Genomic DNA, 15700 nt, shown 5'->3' on the forward strand with positions numbered 1-15700 from the left:
GAGAACAGAGATTGGTGAGAGCAGGAGAGAGAGAAGTGGGGAAGGACAAATGGAGAGATCAGCCAGTCTTTACTCCAGATGGAGCTTCAACCACAGACGAGAGGAGGAAGATAGAAACCAAGGCCATTTTCTGCAATAACACTTAAAGGCCAACCTCTACTTTGGAGGGAATTGAGAATAGTAGCAGAGGAGGATGTAGATGTGGGGGGGGGAAGGGAGAAAAAATGAGGAGGACTGCGAGGGAAAGCAACTCCCCACTGTATGGAGGTCCAGCATGCACAGCAGATGCTACACTTTGGAAAGCAGAGAGTTGAGAGTCGGAGCAGAAGAGGGTGATGGGAGATTAGAAATCGAGCCTTCCAACATATCTTCTCTTCAAAGTGCAGCAGATGGGGAGAGAGAAGGAAGGAGAACTAAATGCTTTCTAATGCGGTTCCCCTATAGGCAAGCGAAGGACATGGTTAGGTGATGTAGTTATGGTGTCAGAAACTCTGCCTGGGGGGATGGATATCTTTTGTTATGCATTTTAAGCATAACCATACCACAACGGTAATGTGACCACAAAGCCCTTCCAATGAAAAGGAAGTCGTGTTTATGTATTCTTCAAAGCACACAAGCCTGTACCAGTCACTGATGATGCCAGCAACGTTCAAGCTCTGTTTTACTGGCAAGAAACAGTTGTTGTTCGAGTTGTTAATGAGGCACAAAGAATGTGGAGGTTTACACAAAACTCCTGCAGTAATGCAGGAATGATCGCTGTGCGAACGTTGGCTCGACAGAGGTTGCATGATGCCGAAATCTGCAATTTATGCTCCTAGTTCTACTATTTGAAAAAGGTGTTTATAATTGTTTCCACGGTGTGAAAGGTCCACCAGCAACTATTATGGTGCTATTTCAAGAGAGATGCTCCAGTAGGTCGTGTGGGAGCTTTGAAGGACTTTTTGATTGTTAATGTAAGCGCGTTAAAACTCTTAAGTGCTGCTTTAAAATAAGGGAAAGATCGTGGACATCATGCTTCGAAGAAACCAATTTAAAACCAAATGGTGGAGTGTGAGGAAGGAGGCAGGAGGCAGGAGGGGGAAAAAAAAGACACCGAAAATTGCGCAACGATTTACTTAAGAAATGATAGATTGAAAGAGAGAAGCAAGTCAACTACGCAGTTGGCCCCAGCAGCACAGGGCAGACAGAGTTAAGACAGCAAGACATGGAGGGAAAAGAACAGGGAGAAAAAGAAGCATATACTAGAACAGCAATAGAAAAAAAATAAATCAGAGAGTTGACCGCAGAGATGAGAGGAAGGAAAGGAGATGGGGAATGAGAGAAAATCAGAAATCCTCACCGGTACATGCCAGAATGGCACAGCGTGCACCAGACTTTGGAGAGTTGAGATGAGGAGGAGGAGGGAGTGAGGAACGGACGAAGAGTGTGATGAGAGATAGAAGAAGAAAATGATGAGTTACAACTCATCTCTAATAGCTGCCACACTGCAGAGCAGAAACGGTGCTACAGTGGGGTCAGAGATGGCAAAATCAAAAGTCCAAAAGCCAGAAAATAGAGAAATAACAGAAAGAAGCTCGGATGCTTTTATTCACTTAGTACTTTAAATGGGATCTTAACAGGATCTTAACAGGTAACTTTGGAGTGACAGGGTGAAGAAAATGAATGGACTGGAATTATATTAAACTATTATACTAATAGATATTATACTATATTAGATCATAGCCAGGACAAATTAGTTTTAACAGAAATTTATGTTAACATTTTATATGAAATAAATACAAATCTTTCAAGAAATGGTGGCAATGGCAGCATAATCACAGCGTCACGCTGATTTGAACCAATTGCTCGTGGTAGGTCGAAAGCTCAAGATGACTTTATTAATTATTATAATTACTCGTGCAACCAAAGCCATTGATACACAGAAAATGTGGCGACACAGAGGAAGTGACACGGGGCACATTTTATGGCTGCGTGGAAATGAACCCAAGTTGGAAAAATCCAAGTAAAAAAGAACAAAACTGAGAAAACCAGCCCGGTTCCAGTGGAGCAGAGCTAATGAGAGTTATGCTACTGTTACTGCCTAGATAAAGATAAAGCAAAACAGAAAATTAATTGTTAAGGGACACACAGCCCAGTTGTGTTTATTAAAGCGGATATAATGACAAAACATAAAGCTTTTTACAGTTAATCCCGTCCTATATTAATCTGAGCGTGAACATTTAGAGAAAAAGAACCTGACGTTGAATGGCGAAAATAAATGATTTGATAACTGTAGAGAATACATGATATTTTGATACATGTTAATTCCTTAATTCTAGATAATTTATTTTAAGACCTTTTAAAGGACCCAGCGATACCCTAGAGGGAATGTGTGGGAGTGGACTGATGGATGAGGGGAGAAAAAAAAATAAAAAAATAAAAGACCCAGTGCTGCTAATAGAGGAGATTAGACAGCTAGGAAAGCATGAAAACGTTAGGGGTTCCTACATTAATGCTAAACTACCATGAGACAGCAAGGAAGACAAAGGCACTGAGACAAAGAGGTAGCCACCAGGGAGCTGAGGACAGGCGGAGAAACCGAAGCCCTCACATCAAGACAAAGAAAAGGGAAACAAACAAGAACATAACATTTACATATTTGGCTCCCAACTGATGGTGGTGTCACACAAAACAACTTTAAACCAGCCTACGACCAGTATTGATCCGGTAAATCAATGAAGGAGGAGACTTAACAACTTCAGGGTGAGTCACCAATTCTTAAAAATAGTTTCGAAAAAACCCTGTTTGAAATTCTGCCAACGGTCCATCTGACAGAACGGTCGGGTCACCGGAGCTGAAGGCTGCAGACTCCACGCGAGGGGCTAAAAACCCAACAATATAATCGCCGATCCCAGCACAGCGTTCAACTAATTTAACTGGTGATTTGTTCTAATGCCTCGCAAGATTTGACTGGTCATTTAGGCTGTTCCTAAAACAGACACACGACGCTATCATGCTACGGGTATTGGATCAGGAGGCCACCTGCCAGTAGGCTCATGGTGATTAAACTACTGGCCCACTAGTAGGTAGTAGGTGTTGTACTAAACCATTAGCAGTGGTGTGATAATGATTGATTGAATTCACCACTGAAAAGCATGATAACGGTCGAATTGGCCGAAAATGTACTTCAGCCGAAGTAACTTCCACTGAGGAAATAACCACTAGACATCAGTGGGTTGAATATCAGAGCCAATCGGGCCGTCTAAAATGGGCTAAGCTAATATTACTTAGCCTCGAGCACGTAACAGTAATCTAAACTGTTAATGAATGCGAAAAAGGCAGAGAGTACGGGATGCTGCCCTTTTTTTCCTACCACAAATGAAGTCAGGAAAATCCAGCTTGACAGTCTGATGTTATATACTCGGCCTTTAGAAAAAGCAAGTGTGTTTTTATAACGTTTATAAATTATTCCAACCGGCTGCAAATGTTGAGCCCCAGTATTTAACTTCATGTATCTTTTCTTTTTCTTTTGTTTAAGAGTAATTAAGCACCTTTATTAGGCCCATTAGCTGTAAACAAGTGGACCACGTGTATTAAAATGGGATACAGATGCTGCAAATGTTATTGTTTCATATATGCAGTGGGGATTCTATTATGTGCAGTAAAACATGTTTGTTCTTATTAGGTGATTTTATTTATTTATTTATTTTAATTACATCTTTAGGGAAAGTACACTGAAAAAAATCTGTGTATGCTTCAGGAACTAAATCAAGGTTATTGCTATAAACAGATGTACTCTACATGCTCCCCATCACCTAACACACCTTTTATTTCGTTTTTTTATGCAAAGACCATGGACAAAAAGATGATGTACACATTTTAAACTCTATACATTCAGTAGGATTCCTTGAGACCGGCGAGGCTGCGTGGCTGCGTGTTTTATTCTTGCTTTTAATTTGCTTGCGTAGCACGTTGCCCACAAATGTAGGGGTTCTTTATAAATAAAATGAATTATTATAATAGCAATTATTATTATTATTATTATTATTATTATTATTATGGCTGACACAGAAAAGTGTTGAGACAGTGAAAGTAGACCTGCTGTGCAAATTTGAGGTTTTGCAAACAGGCCTGCACAAGTTCTTTAATTTGTCCGTTTTATTGTATTTATTTGTCATGTCCAGTTTCCTCCCTTTCATAAAAGCATATCTGCTGACATCAGACACACTATCTGCCCCACTACAATTTAGCTAAGTAATGGCTCTCTGGTGATTTACAAATATACCTGGTTGACTCAAATGCTCTCGCCTAGTGGGAGAATATTGAGCATGCAGACTCCGGTGCTGAGAGTGATTGTACTTGTAAATCATTTCATTAAAAACACGCTAAGCATATTTAAACTTAAGCAGCCTTAAGTGAAACGAGCACAAAAAACATTGAAATTGATGGTGAAATCCCAGCTCAGCCTCTTAGAGAATGAGAAAAACTGACAGAAACAGACTTGACTGCACACAAACACATTGTGGGATGGTACTCCAAATGCACGGGGGTGAGATGCTTTTTGACATTTTCTGAAAAACTATTGATCCACATCACATCAGTCTTAAGTTTTTCTCGGTGTCTGAGAAGGTTCTCTGGAGAATGTATTAGCAACAACCATCACAGGACAGAAACACAGCAGGAGAGACTTTTAAAATCGAGCACTTGAAAGAAGGCTTTTTCTCCATTTTCTCTTTGTATCATCTGAGCTATTTCTTTTCTTTTTTTTTTTTACCCCCATGTGTCTTTTAAAGTAATCACATGCAGTGGAGGAAAAGTGAGACAGAATTCAATGTTAAAAAAGTTTAATTAAGTAAATAAAACACACACACCCTTGATGTGATTCGGAAACTGGGCTTTTGCCTCTAACCCACATAAAAATCAATAAGAATGACTTACAATAAAACAGTAGAGACATAATTACAGATACTGGGTCCATATTTTATTTTCTTGGAGTGCAGATGACACTGATGCACGAAGGCCTGAACACTGATGCATTGTTTTCAGCTTTTACTCACTGAATTGGGGTCGTGTTTGGAAAGCCGCTTGTTAATCAACACATCGTCAGAAAGGCTGTTTGCCATTAGTTCTAAGAAGGTCTGACCTTAAAGGAAAAGCTTGGCATTTTGGAAAATAAGCTATTCATAAAAAATTAATACCATTCTCGTGTCTGTAGCTACATCATAATGAAGCTACAGCCGGCAGCTGGTTATCTTAGCTTAGCATAAAGGCAGAAAAGAGTTTTTCTTCTGCTCAAATGTAGAAAAAAAGTCCTTCTTTTGAAAGACCCGTAGTAGCTCCGTCTCCGTTTTCAACTCTTTTATAAGCAAATATAACTTCCTGGCTATTTTAATATGTAGACAGGAGTAACATTTAAAATATCTCCAACTCGTCAAAGCTGCAATTTGAGATATGTGCTTGTTGATTACTCAAAATTTTGATTTCAGATACACTCTGTGGCCTTTTTATGGCTGATACCTGATTAGTAGTGGATTGGACCTTCTTTTGCCTTCAGAACTGCCAGATTCAACAAAGCGCTTAGAGATTTTTAAGCTGCATATCCATGAATCTCCTGTTCCACCACATCCCAAAGATGCTCTGTTAGATTGAGATCCGGTGACATGAGTTCCATTTGAGAACAGTGAACTCATTGTCACGTTCAAGAAGCCTGTTTGACATGATGCTAGCTCCTCGTCATAGCGCGTTTTCCCGCTGGACGTAGCCATCAGAAGATGGGTTCACCGTGGTCGTAAAGGGATGGACATGGTCAGCAACACTACTCGGCAGGCTCAATTGGGATTAAGGGCCCGAAGTGTGGCAAGAAAATATTCCCCACACCAATGCACCTCCATACGCAGTTTAAACTGTTAATACAAAACAGGATGGATACAGGTTTTCATGTTGTTCAGCTAATTCTGACCCAAAACTCTAAGACTCATCAGACCAGACAGCGGCCTCCCAGTATTCTATTGTCCAATTTTAGTGAGGCCCTGTGAGCCTTGAAGCCACAGTTTCCTGTTCTGAACTGACAGAAGTGGCACCCAGTGTTCTCATCTGCTGCCGTAGCACATCTGCTTCAAGTTTCCATGTGTTGTACACTCACAGATGCTCTTCCGCATACCTCGGCTGTAACAAGTGCTTATTTGTGTTACCGCTGCCTTTCTGTGAGCTTGAACCGGTCTGGCCATTCTCCTCTGACCTCAGGCATCAACAAAGCATTTTTGCCCAGAGAACAGTCTCTGTAAACCCGCGAAATCCCAGTAGATCAGCAGTTTCTGAAACACTTACACCAGTTCTTCTGGCACCAACAGACATGCCACATTCAAAGTGACTTGAATTACCTTTCTTCCCCCGATGCTTGGTTGGATCTTCAGCAGATTGCCTTGACCATGTCTAAATCCCTTAATGCACCGAGTTGCTGCCATGTCATAAACTGATTAGATTCTCGTGTTAATGAGCAGTTTGACAGATGCACCCAACAAAGTTGCCAGTTTGTGTGTCTGCAACTACATTCAGACCTGTATAAATTTCTCTCGGATGTGAAAGGGAAACTAATTCGATATCGAGAATTCAATTTTGCTTCTGAAACGCAAATTGCAGATAGATTCTGGGAAGTCAAAATTCAAATTAAATTCATTATTGGGATGTGGGTTAGTCATGTCTCCAATTACATTTATTTTTTATTTGGCCCATTTAGAACATAACTGTTCCTTTCATATCTAAAAGTCACACAAAATTCAGTTGCAGATATCTGAAACTGCAGTTCTGACTTGCGTGTTAGGTATCTTAAATTTGACTGGTGATATTATGGACAAAGACAATATGGCCTCTAAATATGTCTTGTAGTTAATAGTATTAAAAAAGCGATCCATAACTGAAAGTGGTTAAATGATCGAAGTTCTCTACAAACAAATCAAAATTCCTGATGTCTTTAATGATATCCTTACTATTCGAAATTCAAATTATACATGTTGTTTGGCTGGTCAGCAACGCTTTTTTAAATGTGCTAAATAATAAAGGCTTTGATGAAAAGCTAAATTCCACATGCTGTTATTGAAGAAGTTTTGAATTCACAGCTTGCATAAGCAAAGTTGAATTTTGGACACATGAAATTGTCATTCTTACCTGTCAAAATGCATTTGTAGATGTCTTGAATTATAATTTTAATAAGGCTCATTGTAATTTTGATTAGGTAAAATGCAATCTCAGATATGTGATATGTAATTACAATTATCAACCTCTTTTATGTTTCAAACGACCTGCCATAGATGCCAGCTTCATACAGACCTGTGGGTGATACTGATTCTCATAACAAGATGGCAAATATGCACATTGCCGTTACACTAGGCTGTTCCACGATTGAAGATGGACCTCATGACGACACTGAGATTTAAGAGAGATAAAATAATTAAGTGAGCTACACTCATACAGTCGAAGCAGTCAAAGTCAGTTAAATCAAAGCCCCTAAAAGTGAGCAGTGAACTTAAATGTGATGGCAGGCAGCCAAAGACGGCTGAAAGCAGCAGGCTGATATAGCGACAGCCATTATGATCATTTCTTCCTTGATTTTTTTTTTCTTTTTCTGTAAAGGTAGAGAAATAGGAGAAAATAAGCTTCAGCATAATGCATTTTCCTCTGTCGCTTTCTTTTTAATCCTTTTGCACCAGGCTGAGCAGTCAGCATGAGCAGTGTCTTCTCTAGGTAATCTAGCTCTTAGGATGTGTCATCGGTCAGTGTTGTTTGCCAGAAATCCCCAATGGACATTTTTTTGCTGCTGTAAATACTACATGGCAGGATTTCATTGGCATGTTCCTTGAAGCTGATACACCGTTGGGAACATTTCTCTCTCAAGTTTCAACTGGAACTAATGCCTCCTTGCCTCATTTTGCACCACCTTGGGCAAGGTTTGCCTCCTGTCGCTCCGTTTGCCGTCTTCCATTCATTTGCCGTACATTTGTGCTGCTGCCGCTAAATGATTATTTTTTAATTCTGTCTGTCAGACATGTGGATTGAGAGAGTGAGGGAGAGAGATGAACAGGGGAGGTGGAAAAAGTGGATGAGACAGACAGAAGAGTGTGTTTATTAAATGTTTCTTAGTTGCCGCACTGATCCAGGATCAATTGACACTCTCAGATCAGTAGGGATGGCGGGATCAAAGGATGCCCACGGTCACTGAACCCAGATCAGCTGTCAGAACGGACAGATAATTAGGGAGCCGGAGTGATTATTCACAAACAGATGGGAGGATGGAGGCAACATGTGTGGGAGAGACAGACAGAGAGAGAAGAGAGAAGGAAGAAGAGGCAGTCTCTTTGGATGAGAGTGTCAGCTAAATGCCTCAAATGGAAAACAAAACTAGTGGGAGAGTGGGAGAAGCTGAGTGAGCGAGAGAAGAACGAGGAGAGGTGGAATGCAGATTCAGGTTGAGCCAAAGGGGGGAGATAGAGAAGCTGGGACGGAGATAGAGACAGAAATATGAAAACATTGGCCTGTAACTGATGTAATTTGCTTCAGCGACACAGGTCTCTTCCCTGTTGTGCCAATAAAGCAAATTTGAATTTAAGAGACTTGTCAGCGGAGTAGAAACCCAGTTGGAAATGTGTCTGGAGGCAGATGAAAAAAGGGATGTTGCGATACGCATGTGCACTGTGAGAGAATTCCCCACTTCCTGAATGTTTGAAGTTGAAAGAGCATGAGAAAGATTCGTGGAGGGAGGGGGAAGAGGGCCGAGGTGGGAGAGAATGACGAGCAGGCGAAAATAGCCGCCGTGACCGGATCAACAGTCGGACCGTTGGGGAGTATCAGGTCTCGGGTCTGAGAAACTTTGGCTACTCCAAACCGCATAAACACAAACAACAGAGACACGCGGAAGCTGTTGTACGGTGCAAATCCTGCTCCCGATAGTGAATCCAAACGCACGCGCGCACACTCATTTACACCCTCGTGCTCGCGGTGTGTACACGCCAAGCCTCAAAGCGGAAGGGGAGGTGCTCTCTGCACATCCTCTGACCCTTTGGAAAGGAGTCGGCTATCTTCAGGAGCCTCCCTGACAATTAACCGTTGGAAACAATCAACTGCTAAGCTCTTGTGGCCATAGCTTTTTTTCGGACAACATTAATATTTACTGATGCGTGCGATTTGGTATTTGCAAGGCTTCTTTTTGGTGATATTTTCGCATGGGATTTGTGAAGCAGGGGAGTAAAGGCAAATTTTATTCCTCCTGCTAATATACACCACCTAGGAGGTGCAGAATCTATTTCTTACCGTAGCTGACATAAATCAGAAATTGCCCTTTTCATTTTGTTTTGAAAACACGAACATTAGTTTGCTTAACAACTCTAAACCTTCTTGGAAATTGGCTGCTGAGGGACAGACCGCTTCACCGTGAGACGCTCTGTTTCTGAAAATGATTTCGACTTTTTTGTTCTAAGAAACAATGCTTTTTTTTTTACTGTTCAGCAGATGGCTCTCAGCCTCAGCTGATGTTGCTATGGAGGCAAAACCTAGAGCCGTAGCAAAAATGCTTTGTTGTTACAAAGCTGGAAAAAAGTCATTGCAAACTAGTTGCTGAACGCATCTAATTTAAACCGCTAAATGTTTTGTCGGTGTTTCACGCAGGCGTAATCTTACAGTGAGCTACAAAAACGATATTGGGGAATAAAAAAAGTTGCATACTGTAGCTTTAAGCTTGCTGCTTCTGGCACATGGATTAGTAAACGCGTTGTAGGTTTTTGTGGACGTGCTCATGCTGTTACTTAGGAATCTGGTATTTTCACTTGATTTGATTTTAATTTAATGCGTTTTATGCTCTTCATTAGAAACAGCAGAGATGACAGAAAACGAAACAGAGACAGTACAAAGGTATCTACAGTAGCTGGCTTATGGCTTATGGTCAGCCCCTTACCCCCTCCGGCCATTTTTCTGCATTTTTAACAGGTTTAACCACGAAACCTTCATTTAAACCACCTCCTTTGCCTTCTGGCAGTTCTTCCGACAGTTGTTCTGCATTTTAACTCGGGTAAAGGGAACAGGGGACTAGAAGTCAAACTTTGAACTTTTGCAGAATCGGGGAACTTTTAACTTGGTAGCATATTTAAAATTTCCTCTCCATTCCAGCTGTGGGAGTGCTCCAGACGTCAGTCGCCACAAATTCTAGAAGAAATCATCAGGACCTTACAATTACATCTCTCTCCCCATGTACACACCTCGCCCATTAATCCAGTTTATCTCAACGATAAGCAGTTCATTAACCCCGTTGACCAAGGAAACAGAAGCCAAGCGGCAGGCTGTGACCTATTGACAGGCTATTTATGTTGCCCACATCACAGGCTGAACAATGTGAGGCACATGTACAATTTTCAGGGGCCTCCTGGTCGATATGCCCCCGCAACTAGATATCATATGGCTTTTGAAAATCCATCATACCTGTACTCTAAAGCTAAATACATCGTTTATAATGAGAAAAAAAAGGGAAAGGGGAGAGAGAAAAGCCTGGAGTCAGAAAAGATTAGAAATGGGTAAGATATAAGAAAGGAAGACGAAGTAGAACAAGAGAAAGGGAAAGAGAGGAGATTGAGGAGAGATGAAGGGAAGAGAATTAAGAAGACTGATAGCTGAATGCAGGGTCCAGAGGGCATGGAAATGTGTATGCGTGTGTGTGTGTGTGTGTGAGTGAGTGAGTGACCGTGTGCCTCACACACACCTACACACACACAAAGGGGAGCTCATGAAGACAAATGTAGTGACCTTGCTTAGTGATAAGGTATGAAGATAAAGTAGTGTTGGATGATATAACTAAAAAATACCAAGAGAAACAGAAGTGTGTGTGTGTGTGTGTGTGTGTGTGTGTGTGTGTGTGTATGGGGGGGGGACACATTTAGAGACTCAGGACATTTTAGCAATTTCTCATTTTTTGAAAGACCTTCAAACAGATGTTTGAGGGTTATGACTTGGTTTTGGAGTTAGGATAAGTCTTGGGTTTGGGTCAGGGCCAGGATAAGGGTCAGGTTGGGATGGGAGTGGAATGGAGGGGTTGCAAAGTGTCCTCACAAAGACAGAAGCACAAATGTGTGTGTGTGTGTGTGTGTGTGTGTGTGTGTGTGTGTGTGTGTATGTTGGAATGCACTGGAGACAGGCCGGCGAACTGACAGATGGAGAAACTAATAGTGAGCCTAAAAGAAAGACAAAGAGATGAGGTGGTAAACACAGATGTGGCTCAATACTGAGACAGGAGAATAAACAATGTGATATTCATTTGCTAAATCTGTTTTCATGGCACTTTTTTTTTTTTTTTGCATGTATCAAAATTACAACATAAAAGCATTTTATGTTTGTAAAATTGTCTAACCCGAGCCCTGCTTGTTTTCCAACCCCCCCCCCCTCTCGTTATACCCATTGATTTTTGCCTGGACCAGGTGTCGTCAGTGAAATGAACCTTCCCCGACTCCACCCGCATTTTAAATAGCATCTTCTAGCTTGTAATTGGCTGAACACACCCGATCCGGGTACTCACCAGGGGGGTGGGGCTGGGCTGGGGTACTTTAGGACCAGGGTCGAGAGCATGTTGAGGAAATTTCTATAAAAGTGGAACAAACATCCACGGGAAGCAATTATTGTAGTTTCATTCAGAAAGTGAAACAGGCCTTTACAAGCGGATACCAGGGGCTGGCAAGCGTTGTATTATTACTAGCAAAACCATCTACAACAAAAGTAGAACTTGAACTCAACTGTTGACCCCACTCATCTCTATTTAAGTATAATGTGTTTAAATATTTCCGTGAAAGTGCCAAGAGATGAGCCTCTGCAGGCAAATTATTGCACCACTACACCTGCAAACCTGCCCTGATTCTTCATACTCTACATATGTCATGTCATGTAAATTACAGTCCATCCAACAGAGATGGATCTTCTCAAAATGTGGCTCCTCGTGTTTCAGAATCCACACCGTAGGCACAATTCCAAAATAGCGGCCACGGTAACTTAAAACAACGTTGACTGTGGAAACAAGGCCGTCGGCCTTGTTCGCCTCCATTGGACCAGGTATCTGCTTTCTCTTAGTCGGTTTCTTCTTAGGTTTAGTCATTGGATGCAGAGAGCCGACTGTGCGCGATGGCGCCAGAGAACAAAGCTGGAGAGCCCTCAGTGCTCGTGGACGGCCAGACATCGAGATAGACAGACAGATAGGGAGACAGAGAGACAGACGGCAATCGCATTGCACAAACACTGTAGAGGTCAATGCTGTCACGGAAACGAGCGGTTATTTCGTAGCATTTCATCATCATCTATCTCGGTAGCTTGTGCTCTCTCTCCGTCTTTCATGGCTTGATTTCTCATTGATGACAAAGCCATTTATGTCTCACTTATGTCCCCCCCCCACCACCCCCGTCTCCCTCCTCTTTATCCTCCCCCACCTCCCTGCTTCCACACCCATCCCTCGCCGTCTCTCCCTTATTCTCCGAGCTATTTATGCTTCCTCTGTTTTGTTTTTTCGCAGCTTCTTTTTCCCTCTCATGCACTTTCTCTCATCTCTCGTTTTCAATTTGCGTCTCCTCCCTTTACTCCCCTCTTTGTCTTTCTTTGCCTCACTCACGCTCACATCTCTATTTTTTCCCACTCCCCCACCTCACCTTCTTCATTCCTCCCCCTCCCTCGCCGTCTTACATCATTTTCTCTCTAAACACCTCCCCCCCGCCCCCCTTTCCATTCTACCTTTCTCTTTCCCATGATTTAAATTCCAAGCATTGTTTCTTTGTTTCCTCCTGTCTTTCCTTCTTCATCTCTCTCACTTCTCGTTTTCTTTCCATTCTCTCTTTACCTGCTCCTTCCTATTTCTCTTTTCCTCGTCATCTTTGCCCCCACCTGGCCCGTGCTTTTATACACTTGAACTCATTTTTTTATCTCGCCTCCTTCCTTCCCACCTTTATGTCCCTTTCCTCCGGACTATATCAGATTTTTTTAATCCCGCCTTCATGGAATTTATTTCTTTTCTTCCCTCCACCACATCTTTCATTTTCTCCATCCATTCCCCCGTTGTGTCACCTCCTTCTCTTCCCTTTCTTCCCACTTCCTACCCTTCATTCTACCTCTTCCCTGCTCCACAATAAGAGCAGTTGTTAGGATAGAGGATCCCATTTTCTAACAACTACTGCTACTTCCTTTGCCTCTGACTTTCTTCTCATCTCTGACACTGTAAACATCTTCCTCTCCTTACTCTTCATCATACTTCTTGCTCACACTTTACCTCTTAGAGGTAGAGCATATAGGTAGAGTAGAGCATAGAATTAGTGCGTTAGAAAAGTTAAATCGCATCACCAAATCATTTAAAAAACACACCTTGTATGACCTAAACTCCTTAAATAATTCATTAAGAAGATCAATTATATATGCACTTTTGTAATAATTGATATCTTTTTCCTCTTCCCCCTTCAGCGCTCAGAGATAACCGCATCCAGCTGCACCGCTCGACGTCCACCGAGCTCTCCATCACCATCGCCGACGTGCAGCTTTCCGATGAGGGCGAGTACACCTGCTCCATTTTCACCATGCCAGTCCGCACAGCCCGAGCCACCGTCACCGTGCTAGGTGGGTCACACAAGCATGCACGTAACCCCTCCCCCCCCCAACTCCGTTTCCATGAATGTGCATAAAATACTGTCATCTCAGTGTTACCAACTTTTCACGTGTGTTTGTATCCATCTGTCATTTTACATTCACTTCTTTAGTTCTCCAGAAATGAAAAATACGGTGGGGGGGGGGTCATGTGTGTCTCTGACAGCTGTGTTAATTAAGTTTTCAAGATTTTAGGGGAAAAAAAGAAAAAGAACCTTTTACACATTTTTCAATATAATATCAGCAAAACTCCCTTTACTCTGTTATTGCTGAGCTTTGTTTCGCCTATCTGTCCTTGACGGGGGATCCCTCTCTGTGAAGCCCATCCTGCGGGTTCTTCAGATTTGTCTTGTCTACCTCGGCTCTTGTAAAATGATTCTTTGTTCCCCTTAGAGGCCCAATGGTGCACAATGACATTCATACCTTTTCTCTGTTCATATCGCTTTTGATACTGATTGACAACTGTACAAATCAAGCTGACTCATAATTTCTGTCCCAAACCTGTAGGATTGCAACACATTTAAAGGGGATGCCTCAAAGCTTCTGGCATCGTTTTTTTTTTTTTTGTACAATTTTACAAAAATATCAACTTTTTCTACCATTTGGTTTCAGACAGCACACAGAAAAAGTACTGTTCATGTCCATTCAATGAGAAAACTTTAACATTATGCAAAAAGAAATTCGCCTTGTTACACCGCCGTGACCCTATGGCTCATTCTATCCTGAGGGGTTGAGTGAAGCTAGACCCTCTGGATGTGCACCACATGTGAGTCACGTTTGCAATCAGTCCAGTCAAGAAGAAGATATGCTCATGTAAGTCTCATGGTTTGGTAAAGCTACAACAAAACTGGAGCCAACTTGGTTAATGCTCGGTTTCAGCTTTGACATTTAACCGCACATAACTCTCATGTGGAGATAAACAGACTCACCTCATCTTCATTGAGACGTTATTTCCTGCGTATGTGTGATGCTTCCCTGAAGTCCGCACTCAGTCGCGGCCATCACGTCAGTGGTGAGTGGACATGTTGTTTGTTGTTTGGATTTCCAGTTAATCGGAATCCATTGAATTTTATTACTCACTCTGGCTGCATTTTGTTGGTTTCACTTGAAGACAACAACAAAGGAAAGTGCTTGGCAATGCTGTAATGCACCAGCAAATAGCCATAGAACCACAATGGAGACTTACTGTATACATGCAAGAGACAGCTGGTCCAATATTCCTGGGAGGTTGTGGTGGGTAGATTTATGGCCAGCGTTTGAGGGCATCCAAGGCCACCTTTAAAACGGCGTGTAAGGAAACATAGTCACTATTTGTTCTGATCACAACACCCATATTTATTCAACAAATGGCTTTCCACCACTTTCCTTTCACATTCTTTCTTTCTGGAAAACGTGATTTACTGTGAGCGGATATGTGATATTGGGGACGTTTCGTTTTTTTTTTCATTCGATTGTGCCATTTCCTCTCAGATTTTCTAATTTAATACATTGTAATTTGCCAACAATTTCTTGGATCAAAACAAGCCGCAGATGGTTTCGGCTATTTTTCTTTTGCAAAATGCACTTAGTGGAAATAAGATATGCTAAAATGCAGATATTTAGGGTGGGGCAGGGTGGCTTATGTTTACAACGGCTGTTCTGTAGCTGAGAGGCCACAGGGCTGTTCCCCAATTTTGGGGTTTGTCAGTCAAGAGCTGTGGATCCTTGAATAAATCATTTTGTTGATATTTATTCCGATATTTTGGCAGTGCTGCGGAGTGTGTGGAAAAGAATGAAATGTAGTTGCTGTGGACTACAGCATGAGCTGTATGTATCAAACCTTAATGTGGGTGTATGTACTGTAGAGGGTTGTGCGTGTGTGGAAGCAACTACTTTAGCTCTTTAAATTCACATCAAACATGAGACTCACGCCTGCGTATTTTCTCCAATTTTGCAATAATAGTAATTCAAGCATTTCTTTCTTTTTTTTTTTTAATTCACTGTAATTGACAGCTGTGACACTGTAGTCTGGGTTCAATAAATATTTCATGACCCTTGAGAGTGAGCCGAACCATTAAAAATGGATGCTAAAGTG

At 41.8% G+C, this 15700-nt stretch overlaps 1 protein-coding gene across 8 annotated transcripts in view; it reads left to right on the top strand.

Annotated features, from left to right (window-relative positions):
* The window catches only part of cadm3 (cell adhesion molecule 3), an 83669-nt gene that overhangs the window by 37372 nt on the left and 30597 nt on the right, over nucleotides 1-15700 (top strand). For all 8 annotated transcript variants that reach the window (XM_067474540.1, XM_067474544.1, XM_067474546.1 and 5 more), the window contains exon 4: nucleotides 13447-13599. In XM_067474540.1, coding sequence (XP_067330641.1) covers nucleotides 13447-13599 — 153 coding nt within the window. The remainder of the gene's footprint in view (nucleotides 1-13446; nucleotides 13600-15700) is intronic.

This window comes from Channa argus, chromosome 14, assembly GCF_033026475.1.
Source record: "Channa argus isolate prfri chromosome 14, Channa argus male v1.0, whole genome shotgun sequence".
NCBI lineage: Eukaryota > Metazoa > Chordata > Actinopteri > Anabantiformes > Channidae > Channa > Channa argus.